This window comes from Narcine bancroftii, chromosome 2 (assembly GCF_036971445.1).
Source record: "Narcine bancroftii isolate sNarBan1 chromosome 2, sNarBan1.hap1, whole genome shotgun sequence".
Classification (NCBI taxonomy): Eukaryota; Metazoa; Chordata; class Chondrichthyes; order Torpediniformes; family Narcinidae; genus Narcine; species Narcine bancroftii.
In genome coordinates, this window is record NC_091470.1 from 39,824,487 (window position 1) to 39,845,636 (window position 21,150).

Below are 21,150 nucleotides of genomic sequence, written 5' to 3' on the forward strand. Positions count from 1 at the left end.
TTTCACTGAATGGTAGAACAGGCTGAAAGGAATTAAATCCCTGTGTAGATCATGGTTAAAGTAAAAACAAAATGCTGGAGAAACTCAGCTGGTCAAACATCAGAGAGATCCGTCACAGATTGGGAGATCGCTTCGCTGAGGCACCTCTACTCCATCCACCACAACAGACTCCACCCAGTAGCCAATCATTTCAATTCTGAGTCACACTCCCACACTCGTATGTCTCTCCATGGCCTTGTGTACTATCCCACCTTGACCACCCTGGGCACCCTCCAGCCAGATGACATTAACATCGACTTCTCTAGTTTCTGCTAACTTGCTCGCCTTTTCTTTTTCTTCCCAGTTTTACCAGGTTTTCCCTCCACTCCGTGATCACTACTGTCCCCTCCATCCCTTCTCCACCTATCATCTCATGCCTTTGCCACCTACCCATTTATTTCCCCCGCCCCCCCCCCCCACCCCCATCTTTTGGTTTGGACACCTGTCGATGGTCTTTCATACCTTGAAGGGCTCAAGTCAGTTATGTATTTTTATCTTTGCTACATAAAGGACACAGTTTGACCTGCTGAGTTTCTCCAGCATTTTGCTGTTAATTAAATCCCTATTCCTAATGCACATCTTCCCATGAAATATAATCCCTGCACACAATGTTCAGGCTGTTACTTCTGAACAATATATTTGTATCCTTCTAAAATATGATGGCTCAAAATATACTGAATCCTGCAAAATAATCATCTTTGCAAGAATTCCAAAAGTTTAACAAATTGTAATTGCACATTCATGACACCGAAAAGACTGAACTGTGACATGTTACTGTGGGTTGGGGGTGGGGCAGAGGGAAGTAATCTATAAATGTGTTGCAATAAATGGAAGTAAAGCAGGTGAACTGTTGAAAGAGTACCATTCCTGTACAACATCAACGATGCCTCAATCACGTGGATAGCAGATTGTATTACCTTATTCTCATTCATAGCCAAATGGCTTCAAGATAATCTTAGTATTTGATCTGACAACACAACAAAGCTCTGAAGAATGGGTTTATTTTCTGTTTATCACTGGCTTCTGCGTTTTACTGCTATCAATCAACTCTTGTTTGTCATTAGCTTAGCATGCTTTTTAACAGAATTTACCCATTCATTCAGAGTTGGTTGAACAGTAGTCACTGCATTAATCGGCTCACCACAGATCAATTCGTACATATTTACTGAAGAATTAGCTAGACTTGCACAATCGTCCTCAGGGGAACCATTCAGTTTTCACCAAAGACTGACAGCAAATGAGATTGAAAGTCTGCAATAATTACTCATAGAGAAGATAAAGTGTGTGAAGGGTGGGGGAAAATATGCTACCTGTTAAAAAAAAATCACTTCCATTCAGGAGATCTTTTCTCACCTCATCTAATTGGAACAACAGAACACTATAGAACAGAAACAGACCATTCACCCCATCTAGTCCATCCCAAATGATTACTCTGCCAAGTCCCACTACCTTCATGCAGACTGCAATACCCATGTACGCATTCAAATTTCTCTTAATTGTTGAAATCAAACCTGCATCCACCATTTCCAAGGGCAGCTTGTTCCACACTCTTACCACACTACGAGTGAAGAAGTTCCCGCATCATATGCCTTCGTATAACACCATTCAAGATAAGCAAGATGATACATTTTCTGATTACTGACTCAGAATAATTTTTTTAATCATTCAAAGGGCATTTCAATGTTGAACTCGCACAACCTTAAAGTATATTCTTTTCCCAAGTAATCTGTGGCTTAAAAATAAAGCAGTCGTATTGGAAAATGCATTATTCCTGACAATGGAAATTGATTGCAAGGGCCAGCAAGTCCAGTGGGCTGCTCAAGGTTTATGCACAACCTGGTACTCCTAAAATCACCACAGAATTAGAACTTTTCCAGGCAGTTCTGATCATGGGAGCTGGAAGTGTGAGGAAAAAAACCATGAGGGATAGTGCTCAGTGGGCTTTGGGGAAGGGGAGGGAGGAGCCGGTGAGTGCTGTGAAGCGATCTGGTCTGGACCGGTGGAACACAGGTTGGATTCCCTTTCAAATAATGAGTGCAATAGCTTCAATGGAGCAAAGGGATTGGGTGTCCGTGTATATCACTGAACAACGAAAAGTAACCAAAAGGGGTGCTATCAGAACAGCACAGTGAAAAAACCAAGAAACAACAGAAGCTGAAAACCTGAAGTGAGTACAGGACATGGAGCTCCGGAAATAGAGGCACGTCTATTACATTAAGAGAGCCTCAAGGGCACACGTGCATGTGCAATGACACTTAAAATACCCCTCTCAAAGTAGACGAATTGCAATTCCCCTTTTTGCCTACAACCAAGTCATCTGTCATTACAATTTTCAAGTTGTTATCTCCATCTTCAGATTCAGGATGTCCAAAAGTGTTTTATATTGAACAAAAACTTTTTAAAATAATTACTTGGTGTGATGAAGGTAAACCTCAAGGTCCCACAAGCAAAGATGGGATAAAGCCCAGCTAATATGTTTTCCTAATGTTGTTTAAGGGGTGGGCATTGGCCAGGATATTGGGAAAACTTCTATTAAACAGTGCCATGAGATGTTGGTTTAGCACATTGTCCAAAGACTGGAAACTCCTCTAGTGTTTCACTTCTTCTGCAGGGCACAAATGTATTGCCAAGGCTTAGTGATGTATGTTTAGGAGTGGACCTTGAAGAGGCCTCTGGAACTGAGCAGTTATTAATATTTCTTTATCACTTGGGTTCATGCAACACTAGAAGTGCATTGGCAAAATTCATTACAAAGTTTTTTTTAAGTAAAACCCCAGGGTGTTAATTTGTGCTCATTTCTTTTTTAAAACCCTTATTCTTACCAGTTCCAACGCATGTATTTGTCCACAGGTTGATTGAAATAGTTCCTGCTGTGCATTGTGGAGTGTGCAATGTTAAATTATAATTCACTTGTTTCCCCACTTTCAAACATCAGCAACATGTTCTCTCTGAAAGATAATGGCCTCAATTGGCAAATGGTCTCAAAAACAAATTTCTATAGTAATTAACTTTGATCTATTTTCTTTTACTTGTGATGCTACCATTAATTACTGTAATTTTTATATAGCTCGAGGGGAGAATATTGATCCATTTAACTTTGAGTGTAATAGAGGAGTAGTGTTTAACCCCATTCCACAGTAATAATAATGCAGGTAAGTAATTAACTAAGTACAAGATACTTAATATACAACTGACAGGACAGATAAAGCTAAGGATTATCTGAGAAATATCCATGATTCCACATGAAATCAAGTAATGCTGAACATCCTCAGGTTGTTTGACAATAATTTCACTGAAGCAGTCTATCTTTCCCGCAGGGTTTGAGACAGTCACCATCATCCTGATACCCAAGAGGGCAACAATAATAGGCCTCAATGACTACCTGTAGTCAGGTAGCAGTGACCTGCAACATTATGAAATGCTTCAAGAGTCTGGTGATGGAAAGCATTAAAGCACACCTCCCAGAGACACTGGAACCATTTCAATCCACTTACAGAAGAAACGACTCCACAGTCGTTGCTATAGCTTGTCCCTTCACTCTGTTCTGGACAACCTGGAGAACGACGTCTCGTATACCAGGCTGTTGTTCATCGACTTCAGCTCGGCATTTAATACAATCGTTTCTCAGAGGCTGGTGAAAACTTGTCCTTGCTGGGATTCAACACCCCTCTCTGTTACTGGATTCTGGACTTCTCAACGGAAAGACCACAGTCTGTCCAAGTTGGTAGCACAATGTCAGGCGTCATCACGCTGATGCACCTCAGCTGTGTGCTCAGCCCGCTCCTGTTCACGCCACCAACCCACAACTGCATGGCCAGACCCAGCTTCAACAGTGTCATCAAGTTTGCTGATGACACAACAGTAGATGGAGTCATCATCAACAACGATAAGTCACAATTCAGAAAAGAGGTGGAAAATCTCATGATATGGTACGAGAGTAACAACCTGAGTCTCCACGCAAACAAGACGAAGGAGATGATCATGGATTTCAGGAGGACCAGGAAATACCATCTTCCACTACACATCAACAACTCTGTAGTATAGAGTACCAAATTCCATGGAGTTCTTTAAACTCATAACCTATCGTGGCCTCCCATCTTCTCATTTGCCAGAATGGCTCAACAGTGATTGCACTTCCTGAAGTGGGCAAGGCTACAAGCCACCATTACGTCAGCCTTCTACAGGAGTTCTATTGAGAACATCCTGGCCAGCTGCATCACAGTGTGGTACCGTTGCTGAAGAGAAATGGAGTGAGGTCAAACCACGGCACCAGAGAGTGGCCTAGAGAATCACTATCAACATGATCTACTGGGATGGCTGTCTGAAGAGGTCGTGCAGTCATTGAGCACCCCCTCTACCCTGCACACAGCATCTTTTAGCTGCTCCAACCAGGAAAGAGATACAGGAGTATCAGAATCAGCACCACCAGGCTGAGGAACAAATTCTTCCCACAGACAGTAAGAATGCTGAACAATCAAAGGAAATGCTCATGCCAACCATCCGAGACTCTCAGTCAGGAGACAATATTTATTTATTTGTATAAATGATTACTTGTCCTGCATATGTATTGTTCGTCTGCTTGCATGCCATGTCTGGTTATGTATCTACGTGCTTTGCACCAAGAACCGGAGAACGCTGTTTCATCAGGTTGCACTTGTGCAATCAGATGACCATAGTCTTGACTTAACTTCCTTAATTTCATGGTGTGGCAGGTCACTAGCTTTTTCAAGTTTCACAATAATTTTCATGTTTGAAGAGGTTTATTCAGTGACAAAATTTAAGGCTGGAAGCCTTGTGTTGTGCAAGTTGCCCTTGTCCAGAAGGTGGTTGGGTTCACGGACAAAATTTATGCTAGAAGATCCATAAAATTCAAGCGCAAAGCTAAAATGTGGAATTCTGGCTCAGAAATCAAAGAAAGGCCTTGCTCAACACCAAAATGACATCTCATTTGGATCCCATATTGTTAACCTCGAAGTAAATCGGATGTCTGCGATGATATGCTGCGGTACATCACTCGGCCAACAGGTGGCCTGGAGACACGGCACCCAGCCTAATGACATCAGACTACCAGGTGGGCCCAGAGGGCCCATGGTATAAAGCTAAGGTCCCCACCACCCAGGCCATGCCCTCTTCACTCTGCTACCATTGGAAAAAGGTACAGGAGTCTAAAGACAAGCACTCATTGGCACAAGGACAGCTTCTTATCCGCTACTACCAATCAACCAAAGACACTGCCTTACTTTTCGTGCACTTTAAAAAAAATTATAGTAATGTTGTAAAATGGTTATAATATGAATGTTTGCTCTATGATGCTTCTGTAAAACACTGAATTTGATGACTTGTTCGAACAATAAATCCAGATTCTGAACCTGCCATCATGCAACTTTTTTGGCAATTGCTTCTTATTGTTGAAGTAAAGGTCTGCCTTACTAAGTAAGGGTGTGCCCCACTGCTTTGCAAAAAAATGCAGAGGGTTGTAAATATTCAGAGCGTGAGGGGCCCCATTAACTGTGTTGCCAAGCAACCCCAGCCAAACTAGTAAATTTCCACCAGACTGCAGTTTCTCCAGATCAGGTGACATGCAAGAACAATGCCTGAGGAAAGGGGAACCTGGTTACATGATTGGTTCACATAAAGATGCAACTTGCAGATGAATAGTGTATAGCTTAATGCTGATAAGGAAATACTTGTGACATAGGAGGAAACTGTTTTTCGGATTGGCCAAGTCAGATTGTGGCAGAGTATACAAACCAACGTAATTGTACGTTTGGGGTGCTCCTGGATCCCCTATGGGGGTGATGGGTCTTCTGCCAAGCTTGTGTATAAAAAAGGAGTACTGGGGAAACTAATTTTCCAAGTGTTCCTTTCTTCACGGTATGCTTGCTGAAGAGTAGAACACCACCCTGGATCTAGACGAAGGGGGTTGAAAACCAACCATCCACATTATCTGCTCTAAACAGGAATTCTGACAGGTCAAACTCATGAAGCCCAGTTACTAAAATTGCTACACCCTCATTTTACAATAAGAGGAATACATGAAATAAAAAAAATTAACTCCATCTCAAATGAGCAAATATAAACATGATACATTTAGGAAACAATCACACCCAACACACTTCACAACTAAAGAATCACCATTGAAGAGAAAAAATATAAAATACATTTCTGGTCCTGTGATTATCAAGCTTTTCAAATCAACTTCCATATTCCGGACGGCAGTCAACTCGCAAAGCCACATTTCAATTCTGGGACAGAATGGATTAAAACTAGTGGCCATGTGGCCACAAATGAATTTTTGCTTTCATATTCCAGGAACAATTATTTTTGGATGATCAAATAGTTTTCATCCTGTAATCAGAGGTGCATACAGCCCAACTATAGAGAAGTAACTAAGAATAGGTACAACACTTATTCCAACAAAAGGTCAAAGAGAAGCTTAAGACTAGTTAGCCACAAGTAATTCCAGCTCACTGTGCAAGTCCGAACAGTGGATCAAGATAGTGACTGTGTGTATAAAAAAAAAATCAAAAATGAGGAGGATAAATTGGATAACTGTGGATTAGATCATTTGACCTCAGCAGGGGCATCAGTTTCAGGGTGAACATTTAACTGTGATGGCAGTCGAGAGGTCCCTCATATTACCATTGATTGCTCCAGATCACTTTCGTTGCAGTGGTTCCCAACCTTTTTTCTTTCCACTCACATTTCACTTTAAGCAATCCCTATGCCATTGTTGCTCTGTGATTAGTAAGGGATTTGGGTATGTGGGTACAAAGAAAATGTTTGAAAACCACTGTTTTAATCGTCCCTAATTGACTCATTATGTGCAGGGTTTCATAACTCCAAAGGAAAATGGGCCAATGACCATTTCTCTCAAGCAAAATATTTCAGTAACAATTGGATCTAGAGCAGTCATTCTCAACCTTCCCTCCCCTCTCACATACCACCTTAAGCAATCCCTTTCTTATCGCAGAGCACTAATGGCATAGGGATTACTTAAAGTGGTATTTGAGTGGAAAGAAAAAGGTTGGGAACCACTGGGTTAGAGTAAAGTGCAACTTGTCATAAGAACCTCACAAAAATGAATGATAATTTGTTTAAATTCATACTTTAAAACCACTGTGGATTCAGTACATTGTACTTTTACCAGCTTGTTGAAAAATCTATCCCATTGATTCCATTCCCTTGGCCTTTCTCCACTGTTCTCTTACATGTATTTGTCTCTCTCTTGGAAATACATGCTCAAGTCTAAATTCAAGGGGAACATTGAATCCCTTTCCATGGTGCCTTCAGGTAAAGTTAGAGGGCATTTAGAAAGGTAGAGGGTAAACATGGAGAGCAATGAATTAGCATGTTTGTTTGGAAGTGAAAGCGGCTAACAAGAAAGACATTAATGCTGTACAGTAAAACCCCAGGTATCCAGCAACTATGGAGATTGGTAGATGCCAGAGAAGAATATTTTCCGGGGTTGCTTGAGACGTAGTCTTACAATACCTAACTAACACACCTACATTAATAAATAGTTTAAAAGACAAAAATACTATACTGTAGTTACGCTGAACAAACTTCATCTGTATGAATAGATAAGCCTTAAAGCATTTTACTTTATTTTCAGTCACATTCTTTGAAAAGTTTTAACCAATCGCTGCATCTGCAGGTTCCACCCCCTCCATGGAGCCACCCAAAAGATGACAAAAACATTATAGGTAATCAACACCCCCTCTCCCAAGTCTTACAATAAAGCCTCTGACTGGGGTGACTCTTAATAAGTAGGGATAATGAGACACTAAGAGAGTCACCCCAATGGCGAGCAGCATCAACCAGCTCTTCGCCCTGGGCGACATCATTGCTGTTTCACACAACCTTATTCAAACAGCTTCTACGAGCAAAGCACGAGCAAGGCACTCCACTGGCTGAATAAGTATTTGCTTCCATCTTCACTTCAGAGAACATTTACTTTTATAATTTTAAACTTATACTTTTATCTATTATTTTATTCTTATTTATTTTAATTTTTAAATTTTATTTTCCTCAATTATTTTTGCAGGTTGCATAAAGCTACTGGTAACTTGAATTCTGGATAGCAGGGATTTCACTATAAATATGAATTTTCATTAGCGACTTCAGAAAAATTTAGGTGTAACTTTTAAAATAAATAAAGTAAATTTGATAGATCAATTGAAACTCAAGGTAAACTTTTATTTGCTTATATTTGTGAATGGTGTGAAATAAAGTAATATTTGGATTAAAGTTATATTTCCTGCTGTCGAACGGCAGCATGGTTGGTGTAGCAGTTAGTGCAACGCCTTTACACGGCCAGCAGTCGGGACTGGGTCCAAATCCCACCCTGTCAGTAAGGAGCTTGTACATTCTCCCCATGTCTGCATGTGTTTTTCCTGGAGGTTCTGGTTTCCTCTCACCCTTTGAAATGTATTGGGAGTGTAGGTTCATTGGGTATTGTTACGGACCCTGGACAATTTTATTTTCGACCAGGGACAGGACTGAACCTATGGCAGGAGAGAGGATTATGCGCTGCTGTGAAGCGCTGGTAAAACTGACAGCTCCTTGGGAAGCACTGAAACAGTGCAGAGAAAACTGACAGCTCCGTGGGAAACACTGAAACGACGCTGGGAGAAATGACAGCTGTCAAAAGCGTGCGATCTATGCCGGTGGGCTCGCGGAAATCACACTCACTGTAGTCAATCCTTCTCCACCAATCAGCAGGCACTGGGGAAGTTGAAAAGCCCAGCGCGTGGCATTTTGATCAGGTTGGTTGGTTAGTCAGTTGGTCGGAGGACAGTCAGTCTGTGTGTGTGCATGCTCATCTGGCAGTTTCAATAAAAGGCTGAGTTGCTTCGTTTACAGGTGTTAGCATTGCCATCTATTACTGTATGCTCACCCAGTAGTTTCAGTGGGAGAAAGAAAGCTGAGCTACTTTGTCTGCGGGTGGCAACACTTTTGTCCTGACAGCAGTGTGCACCAGAGTTTGTGGGTATCTGACCTGGGCTTCCCCAGTCCCCTTCCAAGAGGAGGACTTCATGTGACAGGAGTCACTTGATGACCCAAGACAAGGTGTTTAAAGGGGAAGACTTGTGTGACAGAAGGTCACTTGATAACCCTAAAGTAGGTTTCAGAGGTGTGAACCACGTGAAGTGCCTAGGAGGTCACTGGGTGAAAATTCCCTTGTGAAGAAATCAAAAGTGGTCATAGCCACATTTGAATCTCAGGAACATCTTAAATCTACAGTGATCGTAGCCATCTGCCTCCAGTCCAAAAACCAGTGGGCAACTAAACTAAGAATCCCAAGCCTGGAGACCAGACTCTACGAGCTACAGCTCCTTTTTGACTGATGGACTTGACCTGACTGACTCAAGTTTTTTGCTTTGGGAGTTTTCTTCTGGGGTATTTTGAGCTTGGACTGTAATGGTTTGGCTTCCTCCTCCACATACGTCTTATAAATATCTGTTGTTAATGTAGAATTTCCATCAAGGCTTATGTTCAGGTTTTAATTTTATTGAGGTAATTATATTATTGTTAGTTTGTTAATAAATTTTGTGTTAAATTTAACCCATCAGCTTATGCGTCTCTCAATTGCTGCTGGTGAGGCGTAACAGAATAAATAGGGTGGCACAGACTCGTGGGCCGAAAGCGCCCATTACCATGCTGTAGGTCTAAAAAAAATTTTAAAAAGCTTTAACATATGGAGCTCCATCTCAGAATTTGCTGATTCCAAAGTTAGCAGAAACCATTGCCACGTTAACTGGGATATGTGTGGGTGGATAATAGAGGAATACAATTTTTTTTTTATTTTCATATTCAATGGCAAGAAGTAAACATGCACTAGGTTATATAAGTGAAAGGACTGTGTGCTAGAATGAAGTTGCTATAAACTGTATTTTTACAACACTTAGGTCAAATAGAATGTGATGGGCACCTTTGACCATTATTTCATTAAAATTAACAGCACTGAAAGTTAATAAGATAAAACAATGGGCTAGGAACCTTTATTTATCAGAAAAGACTTTGGAAATGCTCAGATTCCTTCACTGCAGCATAACAAAGTTTATTTAAATTATTAAATATTTTGACAAGAGAAAATAGGGAAAGGCGAAGAAACCCATTAAATTAAACCCATCATTGAGAGCAAGCAAAGTCGCCAGTAAAATTATTTAAGCTGTTGGAGTATGGAACATGTAGGTTCAGGCAGTGGGAATGGCTTGAAATGGCTCGAGCACCATTACAATGAATGGCATTAGGCCAGCACAGATGGCATAGCAGTCAGTGCAATGCCTTTACACCGCCAGCGATTAGCATCAGGGTTCGAATCCCACGCTGTAAGGAGTTTGTACGTTCTTATATTCTCCCCATGTGTAGAGCTCGTCGAAAGAATCAAAGACTTGTTGATCCAAACCAAAGCTTTTATTAGCAAAAGACAGGAGCTCTTCACAGGTGGCCGACCAGTCCGGAATGATCCGACCTGGCTAGGGACACAACTCTTTAAGGCCCAGACAGTAGGCGTGGCTAAGCTCTCAGCCAATCGCTGTAAGCACAGTCTAGATACTGTAACTATATACACTATATACATTGGTGATAGATCTGTACTATCACACCATGTCTGTGTGGGTTTTCCCTGGGGACTCCGGTTTCCTCCCACCCTTCAAAAACTTACAGGTCATAGGACAATTGGGTGTAATTGGGCAGCGTGGGCTCATGGGCCAGAAGGGTCTGTTACCGTATTTTAAATTTAAAATCACCTCCTTCTGTTCTACAAGCTTCAATGATTTTAAATACCATCTTCTGCCTATTGTTTTGAAGGAGACATTAAATAATTTATTTTGAATGCATTAACACACTTAGTAAGATAGTAGGTAAAACAATGGCATCTGAATGCATTAAATACGTGTAGCATCAGGTCTCTGCTTATTTTACTCATCAGCCTTGCAGCTTGGTTGCCATTCCCATACATTCAAAGTCAGCATGCAGATTGCTGAGCCTTTGATCCTTCTTGCCTTTGAAGAACCCAGAGCAGAATCAGAATTTCTCACGAACAAGTCACGAAATTCGTTGTTTTGCGGCAGAGTCACAGTGCAAACAATCATATAAACCACCTTATAAATTATAAATATAAATAAAAAATAGTGCATGTATAGTCACTCAGTGTCTGCAGTTCATTGATCATTCAGGAATCTGATGGTGGGAGAAGGGGTGAGCTGGCAGAAGCGACCTTTGTGCTGCTGAGTGGTCATCTTTAGGCTCTTGTACCTTTTTCCCCCAGTGGTAGCAGAGTGAAGAGGGCATGGCCTGGGTGGTTGGGGTCCTGAGGAGAGAGACACCACTTCTTCTAGATGTCCTCATCTGGTGCCCATGATGTTGCAGGCTGAATTAACAGCCCTCTGGAGATATTTCCGTACCAAAGAGTGAGGTGTCCAGTAGCAGGAAGTTTTAAGAGAGCATCCCTTTTAACTGGTTAATTGTGCGGCATCACATCCAGTAAAAAGAGAAGGTCTTCTTGAGAGGAGTGTGATTAATGAATAAGTGCATCAGTAAAGAGGGTGGAACAAGTAAAGCCTTTTTATCGTTTTAGGGTGGTTGGGGTGGCAGTCAGGGTGTGGGTAATCATGGAAACTGCCACTGTCCATAGTAACTAGCCTTGTGGGAAATATGCCCAGCTACAGCTCCTGACTGATCACATCAAGGAACAAGAGATGGAGTTAGATTTGCTCTGGATCATCAAAGGAGCACAGGTCTAGAGTTCCACAAAAATGCGACTCAGGTGGACAAGGTGATGTAGAAGGCGTATTAAGAACAGAAGTTGAGACCACATGATACAGCTGTACAAGATGGTGTCACAGTAAGACCACGTTTGGAGTACTTTGTGCAGTTCTAGTCGTCCAACTAAAGGAAGTATGTCATTAAGTTGCAAAGGGTGTGGAAGATTACCCAAGATGTTTCCATAATTTGAGGACAAATTATAGGTAGAGGTTGGATAGAGGGTTAACATGCGAGGAAAATGATTAACAGTGATTCTGGGCCTGTACTCAATGGAGCTTAGAGGGATGAGAGGGGATTTCATTAAAATATTCAGAATCTTGGAAAGACTGGATAGAGTAGGCATGGAAAATATGTTTCTAGTCGCAGGAGAGTCTAAGACTAGTAGACAGCCTCAGAATTAAAGGACATCCCATTAGAACAGAGATGAGCAGAAATTTCTTCACCAGAGGGTGGTGAATCTGTGGAATTTGTTGCCGCAGAGAGCTGGGGAGGCCATCAGTGGGTATATTTAAAGCAGAGGCTGATCAGCTCTCGATTAGCAGGGGGGCGTCAAAGGTGATGGGAAGAAGGCAGGATGATGGTGATGAGAAAGAAAATACATCATCCATGATTGAAGAGGTGGAGCAGTCATGATGGGCCATATGGCCTAATTCTACTCCTTGTCTTATGATCAAAATGGGAGACCAGGAAGGAGCACAATTGCAAACTCTGCTTGTGGTCATCATATGCTTCAACCTAACAATTGCTTCAGGTGAGATCAAGGTACCCCATTCTCATTTTAATTTTGCGAGGAGAGGCCGATGTATCAAATTGTTTCTGCAATTAGCAAGAGCTCATTTTGTGTGGCATAAGGTTTCTGGTCAGAAGCCAGACCACTTGGTGCCTCTGTTGGAAATGTGGCAACAGATCAAGCGTTCTGTCCTTCACCTCCATTTGTCTGGGTTCAAATCCCTCAAAGACATGGAGACTGTAGATGCTGGAACCGAAGCGATCTGTTTGAGGAACTCAGCAGCTGACTAGCATCAGTGGAGGAGAAAGAATGGTCGTCATTTTAGTTGGAACCCTCCATCAAGACGCAATTGCAGATTAAGGGTTCTGGCACAAAACCGACCATTCTTCTCCCACTGATGCAGTTTAGTTTCTGCAACAGCTTTCCTCCTTCAAAATATTTGGAATGTTTTGATGATTTCTAAATATTAAATTGAGGCAAACTTTGAGTTAATTAACAAACAGAAATTTTCAAAATCAGAAACACTATATAATCAGTCAAAATGAGTAAAATAGAAAGATACGTTTATGTTGTTTAGGTTTTATTTTAGACAGGCACTGACATCTGCAGAAATTAAACAGTAATAACTCGCCTCATTGAAGACTCTATTTCTCAGGTGTGCACACCCTTTCAACACTAGCCATTGTTCCATCTGCAACATGTTGCTTGTGTCCCAGGAGAGTCTCAGCACAACAGAACATCTCCAAGCAAGAGACAGGAGAGATTGGTGATCAACATAATTATGATTTTATTTTCTCTCTGCCTCTTCTGTCAGTCGCACAGCCCCTGTCTTTTTGCAATCAAAGCAATAACCAATTAAAGGTTCTCCACAGAAATCATGTTTTGTGCCGGCACTGAATGTGTGAAAAGGTACAGTGACCCCGCTCATTACTTACAGTATACATCTACTCTGATGGACTTGATTGCAGGGGTGCTCAAGCCGTTGTCGGCCTTGCAGTAGTAGCGGCCTCCCTGGTGACGCTGAATTCTGGTGATCCTCAGGGTCTCGTTGAAGACACTGTTATCGTGCAACCTGTCAGAGGCACTTCCTGCTGTTTTGGTCCATCTGATCTGAGCAAGCATCATTAGACATGGTTATTAAAATCAATACCGAAGGCAGAACTGCAGTAAAATAGCCTTCATTCAATATGCAAAACATTAGAATTATTTCAAATCTGATTCTTATGAAATATTGATAGGAAAATCAGATTTGTTGAAAAGCATATTCATTCCACAGAAGAAACACACAGTAAATACTGTAGGAATTCAGTCAGTCTCACACAGTCCAAAGGAGGTAAAGATATAATGCGGATGTTTTGGGCCTTTTGTGTGGCAATCACTTTCTTTGTCCTCATCCTTCTCTCCAAATTTATATCGGCTAGTTTTTCTCGATTTCCCCAGTCCAGCAGGAAGGTAATTGACCTGCAACGTTACCTTTGCTTTTCCCTTGGTAATGTGACCTGACCTGAGCATTTCAGGTATTTTTGTTTTTTTATGGCATCAACATGAAATTTGGAACTGTCCTTGAATGAGTCAGTATATCCTGACATAACTTGAGCCTTGAAGCTCAGGCCCAATACATCAGTAATAATTTACCTCCTATGGAAGCTGCAAGACTGGCTGAGTTTCTCCAGCATTTACTGTGCATTTTTACCATAATCATAGCATCTGCAGACTTCGTGTTTCACCCCAATTCCACAGAAGATACAAGCTATGTCGGAATATACTGACACATACGCATACTGACTGTTCCAAATTTTGTGTTGGTGCAATAAAACCAGAAAATACTTGAAATGCTCTGGTCAGGCTGCATTACCAAGGGGAAAGCAAATGTAACGTTGCAGGTCAATGACCTTCCTGCTGGACTGGGGAAATTGAGAAAAACTAGCAGATATAAACTTGGAGAGAAGTGAAGGACGAGGGCAAAGAAAGGAAAATACATGATGGGGACGAAACCAAAGAAAGTGATTTGCACAGATTATTGTTGAGGAGGAAAAGGTGCTGATGGCTTATTAATGGAAGCTAATGTATCCAAGGAAGGTGCTAGTTGATACAGAACGCTACAGCACAAAATAGACATTTGGTCATCTAGTCTGTCCCAAACTATAATTCTGCCTCGTCCCACTGATCTGTACCTAGACCATATCCCTCCCATCCATGTACCAGTCCAATTGTTTTCTTAAATATAAAAATCAAGCCCTAATTCATCATTTCAGTTGGCAGCTCGTTCCAGACCACTCTCTGAAGAAGACTCCCAATGTTCCCTTTAAATATTTTCCCTTTCACAATTAATCCATGAGATGCAGTAGTTGCTAGAATTCTGAAATTAGAGAAAGAAAAATTCAGCTGAAACCACCAATATTCCAAGACATTGGCACCCAACCCTCCACTGTCAATGTCCTAGAATTACCATTGACCAGTAACTGAACTTGAGTTGCTATATACGCAATGTAGCTACAAGAGCTGGTTAGTGGCTAGGAATCCTGCAACGTCACCCACTTCCCAACTCCCCAAAGCTTGACCACCACCAACAAAGATCAAACCTTTTAGCACCTCATTAAACAAGAGCAAAACTTCCATCAATATGATCAGTGAGAGTACAACAATAAATTTGACCAAGGGGCTAAAAACCTCCTTAGTCAGCATCTGTTATTTAGAATCCAACCCAGAAAGGTGTCTGCTATCTCAGCATTGAAGCTATAATTTTAGGTTTTCTCCTCACATGATCTGGAAGAAAGTACATCAGACTGCGGATGGTTCATTTTCCCATTTCCCAACTTTAGATGGCACTAGGTCTCATTGAACTGAAAGCCATTTCCACCATTTTTCAACATGTGGATGAACGCCACTTGGAAGACCAGTGAACATAAAACCGGTGTTCTTTGTTCGCTGTAATGCAAGTCAGAATTATGACTGGAATATTATAAAAAGTTGCAGATTACCAGATAGAAAAGGATCTAAAGCCTTGAAGAGGTCAGGTGGGTAAGGGAAGTATTTCAAAGGAAAGCTGCAATTATTATTAACAACAGGGATTTTACTACTAAGGTAAGATTTCACAGCCATGAAATAGAGTCGGGAACGTTGTCACCAGCACGTCATCACACGGACCACTCAGACAAGGAATGATGTGGTCAGTGGTCAACAGCCATCAGCAGTTTAAGCAGACCAGCTGTGGACATGTATGTGTATGTTTCAGCTTATAGCAGAGAGATGTAGAGAGAGAGAGAGCTGTTGCACCAAGGATACTGTAATCTCTCAACCCCAGTTAAAGATATTTCACACAATAAGGATGCTAAAAATTCTGTGGGCAAGACCTCTATCCAAGCAGTGACAATTTAACCACAGGCCTGTTCTAAACTCAAGTTAGCAGGGATAGCCCTGCAGAAAGTGCAGGTACCAGGACTGCATCAGTTTCTAATTATGCAGTCTTCTAATTTGGAACACAGAGTACAGCATTACACAGTAAGAAAGATTCGCCTGTACTAATAACTGATGGAATGGTCAAAATATGAAATTCAAACAAAACCTGATTAGTTCTGATATGTTCTGTCAATAACAACCTCAGTCAGTGATGATCATTATAAATTAATCTACTGGACTTCTGAAATCAGTCATACAGTGGGAAACAGACCTCAGCCCAATAGTTCAAGCAAAACAAGTTGGTCTTCTGGCTAGTTGCATTTGCCTGAAATTGGCCTTTTTCCTTCCAATCCATATATCCGTCCAAATGTTCTCACTGTCTCCGCTTCTTTTGTTTCCTCCATAGCTCAGTTCAGAGGCGGACATTCCTCTGAGTGAAAAGGTTGCTCGTCAATTCCCTTTTCAATCTTTCTCCTTTCACTTTAAATCTATGCCCTCCAATTTTAGAATTATCCACAATGAGAAAAATAAAGACTGAGCAGTGACTTTATCCATGATTTTATCAACCTCTATAATGTCACTCCTCAGCCTCCTACACTCCAAGGAATAAAGACCAAGCCTATTGACTAACTTACATCCTCCAGGACTGCCAACTTCCTGGTGAATTTCCTCTGCACCCCTTCTGCTTTATTGATGCCCTTAGAGCTGAGTGACCAGAGCTGCACACAGTACTCCACATGGTCTAGTCAACACTTTGTAGATTAATATCATGTGGTCCTAACTTTTGTACTCAATACTCCACCCAATGAAGGTGAGCATGCCTAACGGTCATGACTTTCAGGGACCTATGCACTTGCATCCTGAGGTTTCTCTGCTCTACAACACTCTCCAGTAACTTTCCAATGATGGTGCAAATCCTACCCTAGTTTCACTTAGCTAAGAGCAAACCTAACACTTGTCATAGTTAAATTCCATTTCCCACTCCTTAGCTCACATTCTCAACTAATCTAGATCCTGTTGTAAACTTTGATATCCTTCTTCACTGCATCACCAACCTTGGTGTCATCCACAAATTTATTTATCATATTAACTCTGTTGCCATCCAAATCATTCATATCAATAACAGCAGTAGACTCCGAATCAACTACTACAGCATACCACTGGTCACAGACCTCTGGTAAAGCAACCCTTACTATTCCTTCCCCATGCCTCCTTCCACTAAACCAATTTTGAATCCAATTGACCAGCTCATATGGAATCCCATGAAATCTAACCTTTCATACTGACCTGTCATGTGGAACCTTGTCCATATATAATGTCCTTCACCCTGATCCCCTTATCAAAAAAAAGCTATCAGATTTGTGAGACACGATCTCCCTCACACAAAGCTCCTGAGGAGCTAGCACAGAAAGGTACTACCAGCCAGATAGTGAGAAAGTCTTCAGAGTTCCTTCAACCACCCCGTCCCCAGGTGCTAAGTATTTGCAGCTTGCTGATGCAATTTAATAAAAGAGACTGTAAACTAAAATTGTCACAGCTATTCTGAACAGAATAATGCTTACAAAGCACTAAATGACTCTGAATCTATTATTCTGCCAGAAAGTGGCAGAATTTTCTTGACAAAATTTTGATATAAATAAAGAAGGGATTTAAGTTTCATTATTTTCCAAGATCGATTTAGAAATAGGCTGATTGAGGTTTTTTTTTTTCTTTTTGTGACAAAGGTAAATTGGTTCTCTAGATTTCTAAATTTACCAAAGTCCTAATACACTTCAGAATCCAGTGCAAACTGAACACTTCATTTTCAACACTTCCAAGTGTTATCAATGTTATTCAAGCTCCAGATAAACCAAGTTTTTGAGTGTGCTTATACACTGTTTAATTTTGATTTCCATGAAAATTATCCAAAATCTGTGCTGATCCCATGGATGCAGAAACCAAGCGTCAGACTCAACTCATCCAGTCTGTTTGTTTGAGATTGATTATAGTTATGGATAATTTTACAACGGATGGAATACCAACAATAACAATGAACTGTAGATTCATTGGAGCTTGGCCCAGGTTATCGAGCAAGTTGGTGACCTTCTGCCTAATCAAAGGGGAACATGCAAGAGACAAATTTAAGAGAATTTAAGGAGAACCTAGAAAATATGTCTTTGCTTGAGTGTGGAATTCTCATTCAAAGCCTCTCTTGAAGCAGAGTTCATTGATTCTCCCAAGTGAAGGCAAAAGGGAGATTAAAACATATGGAGATTACACAGGAGCAGGAGATTTGTATCCAAACTTGCTCTCCCCTCTTCATCAGCATTATTTGCCAGCCTGCAGCCCATTAAATATTCAGCAAAAAATCATTTTTAAATGGCTTTAACACAGGTAGTTAATCAATCCACTGACATTTTTTCTTCAGTATATTTTATACCTGAAGAGATTAACTAGATGCATTTAAAATTACTGTATTAAAATTTTTGAGCATTGGGGTAAGGCACGAGTTCTACAAGTCTGTCAAAGTACTGCAATATGCATAAACAACAGTTGTATCATTATCTCTGATTATTTACTGTCTGTTTAGAATATTGATGGGAATTCTTTATGGCACTTCATACATTCCAGCGCCTCTCGCTGTGCACATATTCAGAGGCTGGGGGTGGCAGAGGGTTCTCGGCACCAAATAAGCACATTCTAGACAATACCATTAACAAACATTAAGCCATCATCTACCATATCTGCCTTCATGAGGCAAGAACTAAAACAAGCTTTGAAATAAAAATTTACATCTCTCTCAGTTCCAGCCATCCTTGTTTTCTATTGAAATCCTGACCCAAATACATAGCTACGTAAAATAATTTATAGCATTTTTGTCTATATCCATTGTAAATTTAAAAGTAGGCAAAAAGATTTTTTTTGTGAAGTATATTATAATAAAAAATGTTACTGCTTGTTTGCATTGCCATGAAATTAAGCAGACGAAAAAGTACAAATCTGAAATAAGTACTAAAAATGCTGGAAATGGTCATCAGGGCAATCAGAAGTATCTAGGGAGCAGAGCAAAGATTTCACTGATACTTTGAGCTGAGATCATGTGCCACACCAAGAGAGGCTGGATCAATCCTTGTTATAAACAGTTGCCATTTAATATTCTCAGCTGCAGAGAAAAAGCTCCACCTCTCTATAACCTGAACCCTGGTCATGTCCAATGAATCTACAGTTTACTATTTCAGTTGATCATCAAAACATGGAAGGAGACTGCAAAAAAACATAGCAGATAATTTGAAGGTTCCTTTTGGTTCTTTAAAATGTTATTGTCCCCCAATCCTGGCAATGATTTAAGTAAATCAAGCATTTAATTGCTGGTGAGAGGAGCAGGGATTGAGCCATAGTGAGGATTTTGTCTGAAAAGGTTTTAAACAATTTAGTATTTTAAGGTTCTGTGACCCAATATTTTTTCCTCTGAAACAATAAAATTGTTTTTTCTCCCCCATCCAATTAGAAATGAGGTCCAAGTTCTGGATTTGTTTGTCCTCTTACAACAAAATTATGAACACTGAGCACAAAGTATCATCCATGCAAGACACACGCATACACCCTCAAAATTCCATGGCTTTTGACTTCCAACCCTAAACCAGCAGGTATCTGCTAACTGTGGACTAACCAACTTTCAAATGCTGAAAAAGATTTGCTGTCTATCTAAAAATGATTTCCGGGAATCAGAAAGAAACAGAAACTAAAATGAAAGTGATTCAAATATTAAAACATTGATTCATATAATCAAGGAATGAGCCAAGTTTTGAGAGATAAAATTGGATAAATCTAAAATAAATAGGCACAAAAATCTCATACAGATTGAATGGAGTGTTCAAGAAGAATTTCTTTTCAGTAGTGGAGAAAGCGTGGAACTTGTTTCTATGTACAATAGTTGATGCAGGTAAATATGATACATATGAAGTGAGTTAATAAAGATGTGCTGACATGGGAGTAAATAGAAATCAAGATGCAAAATGAGAGCTATGGGATAAGATCATGGGAGTGGGTGGAATACCAGAAAAGTGAGCTGAGTGATCTCTTTCTGGAGTCTTTGTGCAGAACTTTCAGATCGCAATGGAGTTATGGAGTTGCACTCATTTAAATACATTATTCTGTTTCATGGAAGGTATATACTTGGGCTCGGTCAGTCACGCAGAATATTGAAAGCTTCCCAAAGCATGATACATTGGTAACCTTACAATCTTCATTTGAATGCTTTGTAAATTCAACACAAATTTGTTCACTGATCATTTGCTTTGCTATTATAAATTTTTAATGCCTTATCACATTATTTTGTTGTTTTTGTAGTGATAGGCAGATCAAAATGGAATATATACCTTTCATTCCTAATTAGGGATTTTGAAACTGTTGCTTCCAAGTGTTGGTGGACAGAGAACAAGGCCACGAAGCTTCAACTCTGGTTGAGTGAATGTGCACATCCACTTTTATTTTTTAAAAAAACTATCCTTAGGGGTGCAAATGAAACCAGGGAAAAGCACCAACTCTATCCATCAGCAATGTGGTGAGTGGCAACCTGTCCGACAAGAGCACTGTTAATCAAACACAAAAGGATGATTGGAGGGTAGAATGCTCCAAAACCTTGAGTGGAGTTCAGTTTCCCAATGGATGAATCAAGAGCAATTGCCAATAGGTAATACTGCTGACAAACAGCATCATGAAGCAATCTGTAAAGCATTTTAACCAATTTATTTTTTATTTTCTCATTCACAGTCCAGGTGAGGCACACGAGAATTGTCAAGTCAGTTTTAACAACTGGAAGGAACAGAAATGTCCTTTGGTTTCCACGTCAATCTGTGTCATTCCCAACCACAAAAAAACCTCAATTCTGCATGAGCAAGTCATTATATAATTTTATTTGCTGAATTGATATCAAAGTATGGAAATATTTAATATCAGATTAGAGGTGTATTTTAATTCATGTCATTGTGATTGAGAACTGCACTGCAAAGCCCATTTCACACAAGACCCTTTTTGTCTGTGTAATAGAGGAAAGTTATTTGCCAATGGTCAAACTTCCAATTAAATTCTGGTGAGAGAATTGGAAGGCTAATATCTAATCCACTGCATCAAGTGTTCACTGAATTATATTTTACCAAGAATATATTAATACTTCTAAAATACTTTGAGACCACACTTTAGAATATTGTGTTCAGCCCTGGTCACCTGAA

The 21,150-nt window shown here is 40.4% G+C and overlaps 1 protein-coding gene across 3 annotated transcripts in view; it reads right to left on the reverse strand.

Annotated features, from left to right (window-relative positions):
- The window catches only part of mdga2a (MAM domain containing glycosylphosphatidylinositol anchor 2a), a 615,537-nt gene that overhangs the window by 574,378 nt on the left and 20,009 nt on the right, over positions 1-21,150 (reverse strand). For all 3 annotated transcript variants that reach the window (XM_069916370.1, XM_069916371.1, XM_069916372.1), the window contains exon 5: positions 13,477-13,651. In XM_069916370.1, the coding sequence (XP_069772471.1) occupies positions 13,477-13,651 (175 nt within the window). The remainder of the gene's footprint in view (positions 1-13,476; positions 13,652-21,150) is intronic.